The sequence below is a fragment of the Drosophila melanogaster genome, chromosome 2R, assembly GCF_000001215.4.
Source record: "Drosophila melanogaster chromosome 2R".
In the NCBI taxonomy this organism is placed as follows: Eukaryota; Metazoa; Arthropoda; class Insecta; order Diptera; family Drosophilidae; genus Drosophila; species Drosophila melanogaster.
In genome coordinates, this window is record NT_033778.4 from 20,444,719 (window position 1) to 20,463,456 (window position 18,738).

Below are 18,738 nucleotides of genomic sequence, written 5' to 3' on the forward strand. Positions count from 1 at the left end.
CAATCCTTTTGTAGCAAGTCATTTGTGCAGCTGAAGGGCTTTTGGGTCGCAAAATGCAAGCGTAACCCGGTTTCCAGCTGAACAAACCACCGAGGTCTAGGCCTATCATGTGTAAAATTAGCTTATTCCATTGGATAACCATAACCATAACCGCCTGTGTCCTGCCCTCCATATGCCAGCTACTTACCAAGGTTCCAGCGACTTACTTTGGTCCCAGCCGTTGGGCACAGAAATAGATTGCTCCTGCCTCGTCTGTGTTGCATAATTCTCGGTGCGCTTAATGCAATTTTTATGTAGCCTGTGCATTAAGTCATAGTCAGGAGCCCGACGAGGAGGACACATTTCTTTTGCCTGTTGGCGCATTAAATTTATATGGGAATTGCTCTGCCTGCCATATGGGACGCTGGGAAAAAAAAAATGTGTATAAAGGGGAAAAGCCCACAAAATTTACCTCGACCACAGCATATACCCATTTTGACTTGCTGCCAAGCATAAATTTTTACAAAACTCAACAAATAACCCTGGGATAAGTGGGATGGTGCGGGGGTTGGAATATGGAAAGGAGACGGTAGCGAAAATCCTGGACATTGCCAGGTTTTCCTTTCCGATGCCATAGCCATGCCTTTGCTAAATTTATTTTGTGGGCGTGCAGTTTTCAATTTGGCAGCAGCCCGGACCCAAAAGAATACGCAGAATGCCTGCCAAAGGCGTGTGTTCAGCAAAATCAATAAAAACACATTTAAAACCGCACCACGACACTAACAGGACACAAAAAACATGGGACCTGCCCAATGCTTTTTGTGTCGAGTCAGCGGAAAAAGGAGCCGCCGTCCGGTTGAGTCCGGTACAATGCTAATTCGGAGTGCGCCAAATCAACACGATTTCCCCCAAAAAGGGAACGATGGTGGGTGGTTGCCAGGAAGTCTCGGCTTTCCATTTCCCTCGAACAAATTACTGCCCGTGGGTGAATGTTAGTTCCATCAGGCTTTTTCCACCACTCCACCACTCGCTGTGTTTGTCTAACACGATTGCATTAGGCCTTTCAGCGACTTCATGCCTTTTCCCCCGAACAACGTGGCGTATACGCATTGTCGCTACTTGAGTGGGTGCATATGCACTTAACTTTGGCGCTGAGCCACCCACTTTCGATTTACGTGCCTCGCTTTAAAAGTTGTTTGACCCATTTAGGGACAAGGCATTTTAAATGCACTCTATTCGTACGAGCTTAGTGCGACTCCCTGGCACACAAATAATAAAAGCATTCTGCATTCTATATGCGTTGCAGCTGGGGGCTTGCCAGGTATTTATGTTTGCAATTTAAATGTTTTTCCCCGCTCCAACCGGCTAGCTTTTCATTTGTGCTCATTGACATACTGAAGTATCTGCAGATGCGACGACTCTTCCTTGTTCTTCCTGAAAAAACTCTCACTCTCTAGCATAAATACTTTCGTTTGTCTACGCCGGATGCGAATGCGGATGCAGATCCAGATGCAGATGCAGATGCGGATGTGTTGCATAGTTTCGAGTGCCATTCAATAGAGTATGCTGAACCACTTCACTTATTTATGCATTCGTGCGCACTTTTTCTCTGCCGCCTCTGACGTTGTAGTGCATTTTAATTTCGTTTGCATATGACAGGTAGTGCTCGGCCCATGCCATATCATCCAAAGCCCATGGAATTCAGTGAGACTTTTATTCATTTGCCTGACGCTGCTTAAATATGCACGAATTCGAATGCTCAGGACTCACCTGGGCCACCCCACCAACTCACCAGCATCCCACCACCCAACCAACACCCATCTACCGATGTTGGCTGCATGCGAAATTCATCGAATTCATAAAATGGATTTATGAAGAGCGCTCTCGATTCGCTTTGGCTCTGTCTGGAGTGGGGCGAAAATTCAAGAGATGCCAAAAACAAACTCGAGTGTATACATTAAGGCCTTGCAAATTTTGTGTAAGCATTCGAAATGTTTTTCCCAGCATTTCCACCTTGCAAACACTAAACGTCTGCCAGTGATGGAGAAGTCAAACGGTGCCAGCTGCAAGTCTTATAGATTCACGATTCATGAGACCCTGTTGTGGACAATCGAATATCGACTGGGTCAGAAAAGGTCATTCATTTTTTGATTTATTTTACGCATGCACACACAGCAAACATATGAATATAATATTACTCAGTTGGATTACTCATTTAAGGAGTGGCTGCGAAAGGGAAAGTTTACTTACTGAATTGTGAGAGTGCTTATTAATGCAGGATTCTGCACCTTGAATACTATCGTTTGAGTATTTCGTTGAAAATGGACAGATTTTATGATGATTTTTATTTTAATGCCGAAGTTAAACATTCATGGCTATGATGCTTTAATATACACAAATGTAGATGTAAAGATTCAAGAGCATTGAAATGTTAGCACGCAAAGGGCCATGACTTTTATAACCTTTTTACAATCTAAGAACCCATCTGGTCAATTATCCATATCGGGACCCCTTGTTAGCCTCAATAAAAATGATACAAATTAATGAAACATAAGTCAAAACCAGCGACGCACAGACATAAAATGCCAATCAAAAGCCTATCTGCGAAACGGAACCAGACAGTCGGGCTGGCACAAAAATATCTATAGGTCCTGGATATTTTGTAGAGCCCAAAAATGGCCAGGACATTGGGCAGGCCCACTCGAAAAGGCGTCGCAACGTTGCACAGTCAATTTGCGTTCGAGATTTATAACAGTCACAATGCGCCGTTCTATGGAAACAGTTGACTCGGCACCCGTCCGCCTCCATTTGGTTCGCCACCCATATTCAGGACTCGACGTGTCCTTGAAGCGGGCGCCCATCGAATCATCAACTGGGCCGCTGGTCTCGCTTCGCCATAAATATTTTTTGCTCGATCAAGTGTACTAATTTAATGTGTTGCCATGGCTATATATGCTATATACCTAAATATCTGTGTGTGTGTGTGTGTGTGTATGCAAGCGAATCGATGAGTCGACTGACTTGACTAAGGCCCGATATCCCTCTCAGCCCCCCTCTCTCACCATGGCGCTATCAACGCTGGCAGGACATTCAAAACAAGATTTATGACAGGCGTGCGCTTGCTGGAAGTTGGGAAGATGGCAAATGGGTGGTGGTCCAGTGGGTGAAGTTGGAGTGGCAGACGGGCAACAATAAAATGAAATCAACGTTACGAAACAAGAGAAATGACAACGTTGCTAAATGGGCTTATCTGAGCAGCAAGCGAGTTGGAACGAGATGGCTCCTCGGACCGTGCAAAGTTTTTCGATTGTCTGCCGAGCTCAACTTGGAGAATTTTTCGGTTGAAAATTTGATTAATGTTTCGCTCCTGTGACTGACGTCTATTAACAAGGAAGGGATATCCAAGCACCAGGACCAGCGACTGGGACCAGGCCAGAGATCATGGGGCTTGAGTGGGTAGTGTGTGTAGCAAGCAGGTCATGATTTGCCGGCTGAGATTTATCATTTTGGGATCCTATTAAAATTCGAGCAGAGCAACAAGCCATCGGGGTCACTTAAAAGTCGATGATGAGTGTTTGTGGCATTACGGCAGATAAATGTATTTTGGATTACATTGGGGAAATCGCAAGTGCACATTAATATTTATGTAGCTTGTTTTGCTATCTTGAAGTCTGTACAGTGTCGGGCATAACTATTGCTATTTCAAACAGTAAAGCACGTGAACTTATTACAGCCGGTTACCTTATCCTTACGATCCTTTGAGTGCGTTAAATTAAAGCTTCTTTGAATATCCTTTTCTTTGTATTCCGCTCTTATGCAACATCCTTGTATGATGGCGGACGGGTGGTGGCGGGGGCAGGTGCAGTTCAAAGCAATTTCAGCGCTGAAACAAAAACCCGATTCTCCCAGAGCTCTTTTCCCGTGTTAATTATGTGTCCCGTGCAAGTTTCGCGGAGCATTTGTCTTTATTATGGGCTGAGCTACAGCCAGGCCCAGGCGGGCCTCGGGAAAAGATGCCGGCTGACTACCTGGCAGCAAGGACATCTGTCGCAGCTCCTTGCCAGCCCGAGCCTGTCGCCTTTATTATCATTGTTATGCCCCGGTGCCGCTGCCGCTGTTGCCATTGTTTTTCTGCGCTGACATTCGGGGCGGTATCATATATACAATGGCAAAAGGGGGCAGCGGACGGACGGGCAGAGGAGCATAAGCTAGGTGAGCTCAGTGGAATGGAGAGGCAACAATACATCATGTATGCAAAATGATGTATGCATGTAAATGACGACGCCGACGACGACGACTACTGCTACTGCGACGCACAAGTGTTGCGAATTAGGCCAAGGAGAAGCATTAATAAACGCATTTAGTGGGCGCTGGCGTACGCGTCGTATGCGCAATGCCGAAGAAAAGGCAACATAGTCATGGGCCAGGCAATGGAGGTGAAGAGTAAGCTTAGATAATCGCAGGCGCACGAAAGGCAAGAACAAGAACAAGAAGCAGATGATGATGATGATATAGACGACACATGCAGGCTTATAATTTGCACGTGGCAGTTTCCTCATCCTTCTGCCTTATTTTTCTTATTATTCCCACTCTATTTGTGTGTGTGTGTGTGTGTGCTTATTGTGTCACTGAGCTTGACATACTTTCCACTTAGGCAGTCCCCACTTTTATTTTTCCCCCTGCAAGTTTATCATTTGCAGCCTTAGTTATGCATAGTGTTCCACACACACACACACAAGCACACACTATCCATGGCCAAGTCATCATTGTCGTCTCTCAAGTTGCTTGCTCAGTTTTCTCCAGCGACTTGAGTCCGGAATACTGCTGAGGCGACATTAGTCGTAATATGTCAGCCTGTTACTTTTACCCGCCTAGTTTTAAGTCTGCTATCCCTGAAGTATAGTGTGTGAATGGGGCGGAGAAAGTACTGAGGGAAGTGGAAAAGTCGGGCGATGCGGTCTCATGTGTTTGCCCACATTTCACTGCATATCTTAAGGCGCAATGCAAGCAGTTCATTGCTGCCAGGCGGCATCTTTTTTCAAGCTTTTTTAGGATGCTTTCCACTGCCGCAAGACCATTATAATTAACGCTATTCTCCCCGCCTGCTTTTCCCCCGCACCGAGTCCTGCGACCTCCCATTCAGCCACGCATAATTAACGTATAAATTACTTATAGTGTGACGTTAATAATCCGGGCGTTAATAGATTTTTCCTCTGTTTTTCCGGCCCATTTCCATTTGTTTATTCTGGCTAACGCACACGCAGGCGGCCAGCTGTGGCTAAAACGGAACTTCCCCCCAATTGCCAAGGCCTAAATTATCGATAATCAATGAATTTGGCCTTTTATTGTGTTTTCCCAGTGGCAGTCAGTTTGTGTGCGTGGTAAAATAATTGTTTATCGAAATAATGGAAGCATTAATTTCCGCTTTATTGCATTTGGCTTTTTATATATGCTGGTACCTGGGACTATATGTTATGCCAACAGCACTACTTAAGTGAAGGGATAATTAAATATTCAAGGATCTCCAGTGCCGGTGCCCCTTCGAGCTCTTTATTAAAACCCAGATGCCACATACGCACACGCATGGGAACTCATTAAAAATCCTCACTCAAAAGTCGTGTTGCTGCCCTGTCAAACATTTTGTAAGCAATTTAAGTGCAAAATCATGCGACAAACTATAAACCAACAAGACCGCAGACCCTCCGTCTTCGCCCCCGCAAAACTCTATGGAGTGGGCGTGTCCAACGACTAATGAGACCCAGAATAGGGCAAAACTCTACCCCCTCTTTGTCGCCCAGCCATTGTAGTTCAGCCGTAAGGCATTTGAAAAGCAAACAAATAGACATTAAAAAAGGCAAAACCAACAGCAATAATCAGCTGAAGGTCTGGCATTTCCCCACTTTTCCTGGGTATTCTCACTATTTGTGAACAGAACTGAGCTGAACTGAACCCCCCGACAAATGGCACAAAATTGTAGAGGTTGACGTTTAATTTGCCACTTTTATTAACAGCGCTCATATTAGGGACTCATTTATCAGGTCTGCTGTCGTGGTTGCTGTTGTTATTCTTGTTGGACCAACAAAAAACAAAATGATGAAGGGGAGTGGGAGTGAGATGAGGATGCTGGGGATGCTGGGGATTATACCCTCCACCAACAGACATGACACAGTGTAACAGTTGTGGGAATTATTTAATTTAGACACTGCGCCCAGACCTTCTGCAATGCTCTTGAAAATAGGAGGTGGAACGGCACAGTGGAATGTTTAGCGCAAATTTTTAATGAAAATTCTACACATAGTTGCAGGCAATTTAGGTCTATAGCGCAATTTACTACATCCAAATGGATTCCGTGCTAAGTGTTCCTTGTGTTTTTCGAAATGTTAGCTGACTGACCACTTTTGGAAATTGTGTACCTTACTTTTGCTGGCCAATCTTGTGCACTGACAACCCATCGAAATGCCAAGTGTTTGTCCAAGTTGTACCGCTTTTGCAGCCATTGTACAAGGAATCCCAGAACTGGGAGCTCCCATTTAACTGGCAAGTTGTTTTTGCACTCTCATGATGCCACTGCTGCAGACAAGGACTAGGATCCTGAGCTCCAGCAGGAGGAGAAACGGAAATAGGAGCAGGAACAGGAACAGGCACAGGCTCGCTCCTGCACAGAACAACTCCTAAGCTATTGCTTTGCGCCCGAGCCGGGCCAAATTAATGACAATGACTCTGAGCGCTGGGGCAGTGGAATCATGGGATGTGGAATGGGATGTCGGCATCCATGTAGCCACTGATTGTTTGGAGGTTTCACCCCCCCCAACCCAACCCAACCGAACCTCACTCCACCCAACTGCTGTTGCTTTTCTACTTTTTCAGTGTTTGTCTGCATTTGCACTGACACATGACAGAGCGTTTCATTTGTTGTGCGCACAGTCGACCATGACACGAAGGAAGTGGGCTTCGATGCCTGGTCAGGATTAACGGGCGAGGGGTCGGCATTGCATGGCAGAAACCGAATGGTTCAAGCGGCAGTTATGAAGTGTCGGCCCCACCTATTCCATAGTTAATTAAGAGAGAAGTAGGCCAGCCCAGTCACTTAGCTACCTATTAGCTGCTGCCAACGATTTGGCCAAGACACGCGCGCAGCTTAAACGTGGTTAACGCTTCATTTATGGGTATCGCAGCCTAACCAATGTAATTGGCCATCCGCTCACGTTTGGATCCGGTATCCACGAGCACACATTCGTCTTCGTTGTGCAGAGAGGATGGCTAATTTGCCGACTGGTGTGCATAAATGGTTAGTGGTTGCCGGTGATGCAACGAGCCGCTAATGCCAATGTGCATGCCAATTTGGCTGTGGCTGCTGCTAATCAGCATTAAGCTGCGGCACATGTCGCAAACACAACCGACAATGTGCAAACGTGTGGACTGCGCTCCTTATGCGAATTAAAATATTGAAATTAAAAACCGTACCCTCCCCCCTTTCCACAATGGCGGAAAACGTGAAACGAATCGGTTCAATGGCCAAATCATCATCAAAATGTTTTTCTTGCCATATTTATGGCTGTGCAATGTAACAAACACATCATAAATGGGGCACAACACATACTTAATGAAATATTTATGTGGCTGCCGTGTGCGAGTGTGTGTGTGTGTTTGTTCGTATGTGTGCGTGTGTGCAGCAAGCACATATTTGCCATACATTACGCACACATTACGGTCTGCTGTATTTGTGTTTATTTTACTCAGAGGCATGGATATGAATTTTTTTTTGTCCCTCGTTGGGCGCCAAAAAGAAGAAACAAAAGATGCTTGGAAAAAAAAACGTACAGCACACTTTGCTGCGCACTTCGAGGCCAGAGGCTACTGCTCTCTACGGTTTCATATTTTTTAATATATTAGCTAGGAAAATATTATATTATATAGAGGGAAAGATTCATGCGCAACGACTGCCTTCAAATGGGCATGTAAATTTTATTTGTTTTTTACGAGCGCATAAATCAAAGAAAATTGTTTTTTACAAAAAAATATATGTGCGTTGCCCCTTTCAATGGCCGGACATTTTATATATTTTATGCGGTCGGCGACCCTTTTCTGCAGACATTTTGACAGAAAGGAGAAACTCAAATCCCGGAAAATACACGGAAAATCTGTCCTGAAGCTCCATCAATCCGCAGCCGCCGCAGCTTTGTATGCATTGAATCCGTCTACGATCAACTGCAGTCGATGGATATCCAATCAATAGTCGAGTATAAAATAAACGCCTTCGAGCGATTCCCATTTGAGACCCTACACGCATCTGGCATTTTCCTCCGCGTGGCCTCATTTTGATTTTTCCTTCTTGTTTTTCCAAAAATTGATTTCATTAATTTCTAATGCTATCTGAAAATATACAAGAAACAACACCCGCGGGTCGTTTGCACAATGGGAGACGAAGAACACAGGGGAAACATCAATGGAGAGTAAAAAATACAAAGGAGATGGCCACACATATTTGTTCACAGAAATGAGGGAGAAGCGGCAAAAAAAAAGATGTACTCAACAAATTATGTGAAAACGAAATGAGCAAAAATTATATTAAATATAAAAAGGAAAAATTAAAGATAAAACATAATTTAGTAAGCAACACATCACACATTAGTCGTTCCACCCAGAAAAAAGGAAATATATGAAATTAAAAAGTAAAAACGTCTTAAAAAATTAAATCTACTAAGATAGACATGCTCAAGATTTCATTTGGAAATTCCGGGCGCAGCAATTTCGGAAAAGAATTCATTTTGCGGTTTTTGTGCCTCTTCACACACCAAAATTAATTTAATGCTGTAATTTGCTTGGCTTTTTCATAAAGATAGTGCATATCCTTGAAGGTAATTTCCATTTGTTCTCTGCAACGTTTTCATTATGTAATTATTTCCACATGCTCACGTCGCTACGTTGAATTACTTTTTTTTATCAGATCCACCTTTTTTTTTGGAGAGAGCAAAGAAGGAAAACTAAAACTAAATCTTGGCTAAGCATTTGCCGAATCAGCAACGCATTACCCGATCCCACTTTCAGATAAAAGTGAAACCAGCGACACGTAAACGGTCATGGCCTCATCCAAACACACACACAAACGTAGGAACAGGACCAAAAAACTCACACACACTCGTACAGAATCACTCTAATACACGCAACGTGTTGGCACCCCTTTCTTATGCAACAATTTTCGAACGTTAGCCGAAATCACAGACTCTCCGATTTTCCGTTGGACACAAAGAGCCGGCATAATGGCTCCGCCGGATTGGGATAGAATGGTGTCCGGGTAGGTGAACCTGAACCCCGTGGACCCGCATAAAAGGCTCTCGAAATGCAGGCGGCCCTTTTAAGTATCTATAAAATGAAAATGTTTATAGAAAAAGTGCTCAAGTGACTTGATTTGTGCATTAAAGATATGTGTATAGGCTCCACCACCTGACACGGAGTATTTCTTCGGTCATAAAATGCAAGAGATATCACTAAGCCCAGTGCCACGTGCTTGTATCTCGCAGATACTTATGCTCTGTGGCTGGGATAATGTGAAAATGCGAAAAGGGTAGACCAGCACACACACACACACACACACACACAATGGCCACTAAAATTCGGCCGTTAAGAATCTTTTAAGGGGCAGCGGGGCAGGAAGTGAAAGTTTTCCGTAGTCAGTCAGTCTGTTACCGAGCCATTTACTGCATTTTTATGTGACCAGGGGCGAATTGGGCCAGGCATATGTACATATGTAGATAGGGCCTGGTCATTGATGGGTTATGTAATAGGTTATATATATGGAATGTAAAATGAAAGGAACTCTTTTGAGTTGAATCGATTCAATGCCCATAAATAAAGTGAAAAACATTCGTTTTATTCCAGTCAGTTTGCTTAAGGTATGTCTAAATATAATATAAATAAAATAGTCGAAGGCAAAACGATCCATTGCGTGTGAAACTTGTTCAATTCCGTTTTTAGCTGCAAACAGGTGGCATGTAATTACAATTGTGTAAACAATTTCTAATATCAGAGTATTAAAAACCTAACGATCTTTGAAACGTTTTACTTTCCTATTGAGGCGACAGTTCTGTCCATGGCTTTCCACTTGCACTAATGGGATAAAAATTAAATTTAATATAACATTCATTTGCCGAAATCAAGGAGAACCGAAACGATTGCTTGTTACATTTCTCGGACTGGCCGAGCACTTTCAATAATTGCCACTTTGGCGCACATTAAAGTCAACTTATGCCGAGAATTGACTGCTGCAACAGCCGAGGCCTATGCTCCCCCCTGATGGCTTTTCCTGTCCCGATTTTGCCCCACCTAGAACGCATAATCATTATCGTTACAGTTTATTGCACATTAAAACTGCGCCGCCTCCGCCGCCTCCGCCGCCTTCGTCGCTCTTCATGCCTTTATGCCACTTTCTCTGGGCCAAACACTTGGCATTACATAAAGCAAATGGCCATAAAACGGAGCTGGGAACATGGTTAAAAGGAGAAGAGAAGAACAAGTCAAAGGAGCGAACGAGAAAAAACACAGACTTGACCGACTCGTAATTGTCACCCTCAGCGCCTTTTGTTGAAATTTACACATGAATAGTTGCCGGACCTCCTGCCAGTTGGGAATTTAATTTAATTGTGACTGAAATTTGCTTCCATCCTGAGCACTCTCTCTCTCTGTCTCTCGCTCCCACTCGATGTGCTTCAATTGTATCTGAAGATTTTATTTGATTTTTATTTAATTTTTAAGTACTGCTCCCAATGGTGCAATTAACAAATGGCCTGCAAAATGATTTGCAGTTAGCTAAGTTTACGGCTAACCGAAACCCTTTGGTAAAGTCATAGGAAAATCCAAACGAAACCAAGCAAACCCCAAATCCCCCAAATAAAACGGGGTTAAAGCTGTCACGCTTATTTTATTTGATAGCCCCATGATTTTAGCAAATTATGCAAATGTTTGCACTTATTTGAAACAACATTTTTGTTACTCATATTGAGTCGCAGTCGTTCTCCTCACTTCTCCCTCTCCGGCAAATATTGACAAGAGTTTTTTATTTAAATTTGGCTGCCAATTTCTTGGCAGGAGTTTCCGGCAATGTCACATCGCTGCCCCAAGCCCCCCCCCCCCCCCCCCAATTCACTCTTCAGCCCCACCAACTGCCACGTTCTGTGCATATTTTTGCCAAATCAGCAAATGTTGCCGTTGTCAACTGAGTTTTCCACCGCCATGTCTCGATTCGCAGATTCCACTTTTTTCCCCAATTTTTTTTAGCCGTCTTCTCTTCCGTCGTCAGTGGAGCCGAGCGGAGCAAATGCCACTAATATGAAAGCAAATTTGCATAATAATTTTTGCCAGATTCTTTTGCTAGCTGGCTGCCGTCATATTTAAGTTGAAATTCCTCTAGTTTGACATTGGAATATTCGCAATTTTTTCCCTCGGCTCTTTAATGTTGTTATTTCTGTTGCGGTCAAACTACTTTGCCACTACTTATTAAATTAATTGAATTTAATGGTATTTAATAGGAAAATTAATTAAAATGCTTTATTTATTATGGCCTATTAAATGAATTTTTTTTTGCCTATTCTCCGGCAAACAGGAATTCCTTCTTCTTTTTTTTGTGAAATTCAGTCTGTGGCGGGCGTTTTAAATGTCAACTGTCGGCAAAAAGCGAACTTTTTCTTCGTTTCAATGTGCGTTTGTAATTTGAGAATTTGTGGAAAATACAAAAAAAAAAAACTTCGCTTTAAAATTGACTACAATAATATTATTTGCAGAAAAAATTGGATTCAATTAAATCATTCAATACGTTGTTAAAATTAAACACTACTCTGCTGATATCGTTCTGTTATTTAAAAAAAATAAAAGACAACTTTAACTTGGAGTATTGAAAACAAATGACAATCCCAATCGACCGATGTTAAAGTTCATTTATTTGCACACCTTACGCCTGTTTGCTCTTGTGGCCATAAAAATAATTGGCAATAAATGCGCTAAGAGGCAAAACAAAATGCCAATTGCCAGAGACCAAGAAGCCAGCCAGTTCCGGAGAAAAGGAAACCGGAATGGAATAAGAAATCAACACATTGCTTTTAATTAATGGAAGCTGCCGAGCACCCACATACGCAGGCAGTCACCGCTGCTGGGGTTTTTACGACTTTCCGTCTGGCATCTGGGAAAAGGCATCAAAATGGGCGCGGAAAATGGTGGGCGGAAAAGTCACCGTGTCGCTTGTCAGTTTCAAGTGCGTTGAGTTATAATTTTATGTGCAATTAATTTGCCACACTATACATTCGTTTAATGCAATTGGTCTCGTGTGTACGTGAACTAGTAAATGAGGCAACTTTATTTTTTGCCTGCTCGATATTGGAGGGCTACTAAAAATTGTTTAGCCAAAACCATTTTAATGGTCGCCGTGTTGTGTGGCCATTAATGTTGATGGCATTTTTATAGTTCCGGGCGATGCGAGAGAAAAGTTTTACCTAAACGAAATCAAAGTAGAGCAACTTTCCTGCAACTAGGTTGCAATTCATTCGAACACTTTGCATTATTCAAGCCCGGGGTCCGAAAACAAATCGAAAACAAGTGGACAAACGTGGCCAAAATGGCAAATGGCGACGCAGAGAGCCACGCACAGTATTTTGGCCAATTTTACGATTGATTTTTGCTGCGCGGCTGCGAAGGGGGCGTAGTGGAAGCTGCGTTCGGTTTTAGCGAAATCTCTAATTAGCTAATTGCTATAATTAAATGTTTTGCCAATGTTCGCATTTCGTTTAACTCAGCACGGGGGTAATGCAAATTCTGAAAGCTGCCACCGCAACATTCTGGGTGGGCGTCTGTGTGTTTGGACCACGTCATCATCGTTGCCATCATTGGCATTGTTATTATTGCGGTTGCCCTCGTTCTTCGGCACTGGTTTGCTCACAGCTCCCCCCCTCCGTAATGGCAAATCGAACATATTTGCATATGAAATGAGCGAAAAATCGAAACATGGCGGCAGCCAGACCCGGACCCATGTCGTATCCCTGCGGAAAGAACTGGGGAGCCCGGCGATTTCCGGCTTAGACGGCATCACATTTTAAACGACTCTGCATGGGGACGACCTCATACAACTCACACCCCCCAGAAGAATCGAAAGTCAGGCAGCAAAAACCATTTATAATCATTATAAATTATGCATTGCATTATCGCTGCCCGATGACTCGCTCAGCTTGGCTTTTAGCCAGCTGATTAGCAACTAATTCCGCAGCGACCACGTTGCGTATGAGCAATGTGCGCCGCCTGCAGTTGACTGGATTTTGATTTGGGTTCACAATTAAATCATCTCTTGCGGTCAATGCATGAGGGTATACTTTTTTTTTTTTTTTGTTGAACTGTTATAACTTTGTTTGGACCACGCGAAATGGCTGAGCCTACGAAATGCAAATGAGTTAACAAGTGAATTTAAATGAGATACAAACAACGGCGGAATTCCGTGACGAGGGACCGAGCGGAATTGGTCGAATTATTCGTGGGCAGACAAAAAGGGCTAACAAAGTTTAGCGAAAGAAAATGCTTTAGAAATTTCATAGAACAGTAAAATTAGACAGGCTCTGGCCGAATCTTATAAAATTTAAATTAAAATCAGACCGAAATACGTTGGTACAACGGAATCCGGTTGTTTCGCAGGCCGGATCTGAAATAAGCTTGAGCTGGCGAAGAGTCCCGAAATTAATGTCAACTTCAAACAGTAATCTCTCGCTTTCTCGTCCCGCGCTTTAAACAAAGGCGGCGAAATATGAGCGAACAAAGCAACTGGGAATAATGAAAAGGCAAACGAATCTTAAGTGCAGGCCAGAAATAACACAAATAAATGCCGAGCAAAAGGGAAATTGTTAAGAGCAAGGACTCGGAAAATAAGCCAAGCCAAAGGACATAACTCAAAAAATGGCTGCAAAAGTAACGCACACACACACACACACACAAAAAAGGCAGCAAAATAATGGAAGGCGGCAAAATGAGGAAGAACAATCCCGTCTTGAAAGCCGGGCGAAATTAGCATAAAAAAAGGATTTGCTCGCTAATTTCACTTTAATGTGAGAAGACGAAGAAAGAAAAAAGGCGCAGGACAGCGATGAAGACGTCGCGCCCATTACGTCACTTTTATCTCGCAATACCCCCTCATCCCACCAATTTGGCCCAGTCTCTTCGCCTTTATTTATAGCATTATTAGTTGGGCCACGCGAAAGATCGCAGCGTGCGCCCCGCAACTTGGCTTTTTGGGGGGTCTGGCCCAATAACAAAGTGCTAATGCCCTCGGCTAATTATACATCATTTGTTAGCCAGTTTTTTTTTTTTTTTACATTTCTGCAGCCACTTTCCTGCAGCTCGGGCTGATTCTTTCCGTTTCCGTCTGATACACAGCAAAAACTGATGTCACAAGTGGACACAGTCTTACTAATCAAAAAATTAATTTTTCAAATCGCGTTTAATTGTTTAAAATTTAAATTGTTTATATTTAAAGAATCAAAAAAGGGGCCAAGAAAGTGTGCAATATATTATCATATGCATTAAAAACAGTAATCATTTGGCATATTTAAACACTGTTTTTAGTTATTTAAAGAAATGTAATAATAATTTTGTATAAATGAGACAATACAAATATAAGATTCTGAAATAAGAATTTTTCAATATATTTTAAAAGACACACTAATTTAGGGATTGATTTAAATGACCTACTACCAATGTCTCGCAATTTTTTGCAGTATCCTTTTGCCAGTGACACCACCTAATCGCTCAAATTTTTTGCAGGACCTCCCGTGCTATCTGAGTCCATAATGGGTACGGTCGGCCGGCTGCCCTGCAACGTCACCCCGCCCATTTACGAGGATCGAGTGGCGCTGGTTATCTGGTACAAAGTTGGCCTGAAGACTCCCATTTACAGGTGAGTGCCGAGCGCTTTTCAATCAATTCCGCACCCGAATGCAGCTGGTAGGTGGACCCGGAATTCAAAGGAGGCCAACAAGTTTGAGTGACACGGTTCTTCACTTTTTTTTTTTTTTTTTTTTTTTTTTGTTGGAGGCGCTCTTAAATCTTTAAGCCGCCGTGTCAAATGCAGAACCACAGGCCGCAGCCCCACCTGACCGCAAACATTTCAACCACACACACTCAGACAGACACGTTGGCACGCACGGGTCCATAAATAAACAAAATTGATTACCGCAGACAACTTTTGACGCACTCAACCCGCTCGCCACTCAGCCAACAGAGCGGCCGGCAACAACAACAGGACAAACAAGCACGGCCGACAGACAGATGAGGCGGGAAATTGGATCGGAAAAGCGGAGGCGGGGGCGTGGCGGTCGGAAAACGGAGACCTGCACATGTCAGTTGCCGTATTTGCGGGCAATTTTCATTCTGATTTAATGGCGGCTAATTAGACATCTTTTTTTTTGTGTGTGTGTGCGTGTGTGTCTGTTTTTGGGGAGTTCGTCCATCAGGCTGCAGGCCTGAAATTAGCATAACTAGGGAATTATACACAGAGGGCGAATGACTGAGGCCCTAAGCCACTGCCAGGAATCCAAAAATCGAGTGAAACTTTCTCGACAATCCCAGCTCGCTGTGCTCCAAGGTTACATTCGGCAGGAAAACTTTTTCAATTATTCATGTCTGACATAATGTCGCAGTGGTTGGTCGGTCCTCAGCATTCTAGTTTTGGAGTATCTAATATCTTGTATCTCGCTGCTAAACACGACTACATCAAAGGAGTGAAACTTTAATTGGATTTATCCGAGTTCGCCGCATGTGAGACAGCCAGTGCGCCAGAGTCCTGGTGATTAGCTGATTGCCAGGCAGCCAGGCAGCCAGTTGGCCAGGCCATTGACATGCGGCCAAAACTAATTGAACTTCGGGCACTTCAAGGACTTGCAAATGACTCGAGCGAAAGTAGTAATTAGCGTTGCATAACGACCGCAGGAGAAAGGGCACCGGCTAGCCCAGCGAGCTCAACTCTTGTTTGTAATTAAAAAGCACTCAGCAAGTAAATTAATCATAAAAAAAAAACGGAGTAGCCATTGCAAGGACCACGCCCAATGGTGAAAATTAAATTTTCGTTCAACTCACCGACAGCTCAATTCCGGAATCCGTTCGTTGTTTTTCATTGGCCAGCTGACATGTGATGCCTGGGCGTCATGTTTTCCACCAGAACCTCATTATCCGGTCAACTTTCAGTTCGTTCAAGTGTGCCATATGTTGCGAGCAAATCAAAACTTAAATGCAATAAAACACAGGATTGGAACTTGAGTGGAAGACATATGGATTTGCAGTTAAGATTGACTCATGCGCAAAACAAATTTATGGCGCAATTGTGAACGGAAAAATGTGTATTTTTTTGAGGCAAACAAACGATGGTTTTAAGTCTAATTTAGCTGCCTTTGCTAGCGAACTGAGTTTAAAACTCGAAAGCCTTTGGGCCGAGCCATAAATGTTTAATTCATAAATTGTGGCATATCACTAGGCAGAAACACACAAATCGGCCTGAAAACTTGGCTCCCTCGGGCGAGGATTACTTGGGATCTCAATTAAAAACGCCTTCGTTCAGTTAGAGGGACGATAAAATAGAATATTACGCTGAAACGTGCATAATTAACTATGTGTTCCCAGCTCTCGGACTAAAAATGCCGAGAGGAAAGCTTTAAACCCAATTAACTTCGCCACTTGGCTAAATGTTGACCTAAATCAGGCGCCACCCACTTTCGAAACTTTTAAAAACCCAACTCGGGCGAATGCTCGCGGCTGTGGAGGCAGTACACAGACACTTTAAGACCATTGATTGACCACCAAAATGAGCTCGTTACCCCGAGTATCAGCTGAACGAAATAATCAATAATCGGGAATTTCAAGCGAAAACAATAAATTACAGCGAAGTGGGCGGATGTATATTATTAATTCATTGCAGAACCCAATTACGCTGGTGGCGATAAAACAAAAATAAAAAAAATAAAAAACAACTTTCATCATGGCATGAGAAAGTAATGGGAGTAAGGGCGACTTTTGTTTTCCATTCGATCGGGCTGAGAACACAGCAATTTTTTTAAATTTTCCCATTCCGACACTGAGGGAATTATAAAGGACAATTCACTTTAAAGGGATACTTATGACAAAAGTATTGATAAAATATTTAAAAGCCTAATTATCCTGCAAATACTGCAGCCCTTAGTTAGAGAGTTCATTTCACGTTTATGTTTTCAATATATACTTGGACTTTGCATTTGTATGTATTTTTTCCAGTGCACGTCTTAATTTTTGTCTGTTTTTCCACATTTCAGTGTGGACACACGCGACTCGAACTTCGCCCAGGGAACGCACTGGTCGGATGAGACCTACCGGGAGCGGCTCTCCTTCCACGTGGAAGGACGTGCTGGCACGCTGACCATCAAGTCAACCACGGAGGACGACACGGGCGAGTATCGCTGCCGCGTCGACTTCCAGAAGAGTCCGACTCGCAACTCCAAAGTGAATTTAACTGTCATAAGTAAGTATTGAGCCACTCGCCACATCTCCCTGTCTTCCCGTCTGTTTGCCCAGACTGTGCGGGGTAGCATAATTGAGCAGCTAATTTGTGCAACGACATATCCTTGGTCCGGGTCTGCGTCCTGGTACTGCCTCGGTTTCCATTCTCTGGCCCCGGCCAACCACGGCACTCAGCTCTTGGACAAACACATTAGTTACAGAATAAGACGCCAACTATATGTTCGGGTTGCCAAGTTTTCCCTTCTTTTTAGCTACTGCCTCCCCTTGTGGCACTCTGCACTTGGCAAACAGATTTTAAAGTGCCAACTTGGCGAGAAGTTTAAACGTGGCTGGTTAAAGCTGTTCAAGGAAAAACGGAAGGCCAGCGAGTGCAGGGTGCAATTTCAGAATTGAATTCCTTGCCTTTTAAATGGATTTCAGATCGAAATTGGGCAAGGGTATCCGATGGCAGTGTGGGCATTTTGACCCGATCAGCACAGTTTCGTAAAAATATCAAGTAAATATTTCTAGTGAACTAGTGTATTTTCCGGCCAAACAAAAATACATTTTCGTTTGTTTTCTTGCATATACTAAACATAATTTTGATTGTTGTAATAAAAGGGTAAGCTTAACTATAGCAATATGGTTTATTCCGAACCTGCAGTTTCAATTTGGGTCTTGTTTTTTTGGCCAACTCCAAGGGGAATGAGGATGCAGGGTTACCTGTGCATTGAGGCGGCCACAGCTTGCAATTTACCATTAAAATTTATATGCGTTTCCAAAGGCGTTTAGCTGAAATATATGGCCGGCAGAGTTGGCCTGGCCGAATATTGTTGGTAAATAGTTGCTGCCGACGTCGCTGCTGTTAGATGAAGCGCAAAGGGCTAAAAGGGGCGGTATGGGCGGTAGGGGCGTGGCCGTGTTTTACAAACTTCTTGAGCATGTTGAACATGCTCAGTTTGTTTGTGTGTGTGCGTGTGTTTGTCTGTGACATGTGAAGCGTAAAACCATGGCAGGATTTAGAACTTTGTACGTTGGTTGGGAAATTGCAAAAAGGGAAAAAGGAACCGAGGATAAAACTTTAAAGAAGATATTAGATTAAAAGTTGCCCCAGTCCGGGGTGGACAGTTTGGACAACTTGCCGCTGCTGCTAATGCTCGAAAGGGGTAGGAAATTCCCAGGACTTGATCAGGCCAAGCAAATTTGCCAGCAAAGCGATGATAATGGGGTTGGCTCAAAATAGTTGGCCAAGTTGGCTCACCCACATAA

General features: G+C 43.4%; 1 protein-coding gene across 4 annotated transcripts in view; it reads left to right on the forward strand.

Annotated features, from left to right (window-relative positions):
- Positions 1-18,738, forward strand: part of side-VIII (sidestep VIII) — a 54,614-nt gene that overhangs the window by 20,381 nt on the left and 15,495 nt on the right. For all 4 annotated transcript variants that reach the window (NM_001103912.3, NM_001144248.2, NM_001103913.3 and 1 more), the window contains 2 exons: positions 14,770-14,902; positions 17,286-17,491. In NM_001103912.3, coding sequence (NP_001097382.2) covers positions 14,770-14,902; positions 17,286-17,491 — 339 coding nt within the window. The remainder of the gene's footprint in view (positions 1-14,769; positions 14,903-17,285; positions 17,492-18,738) is intronic.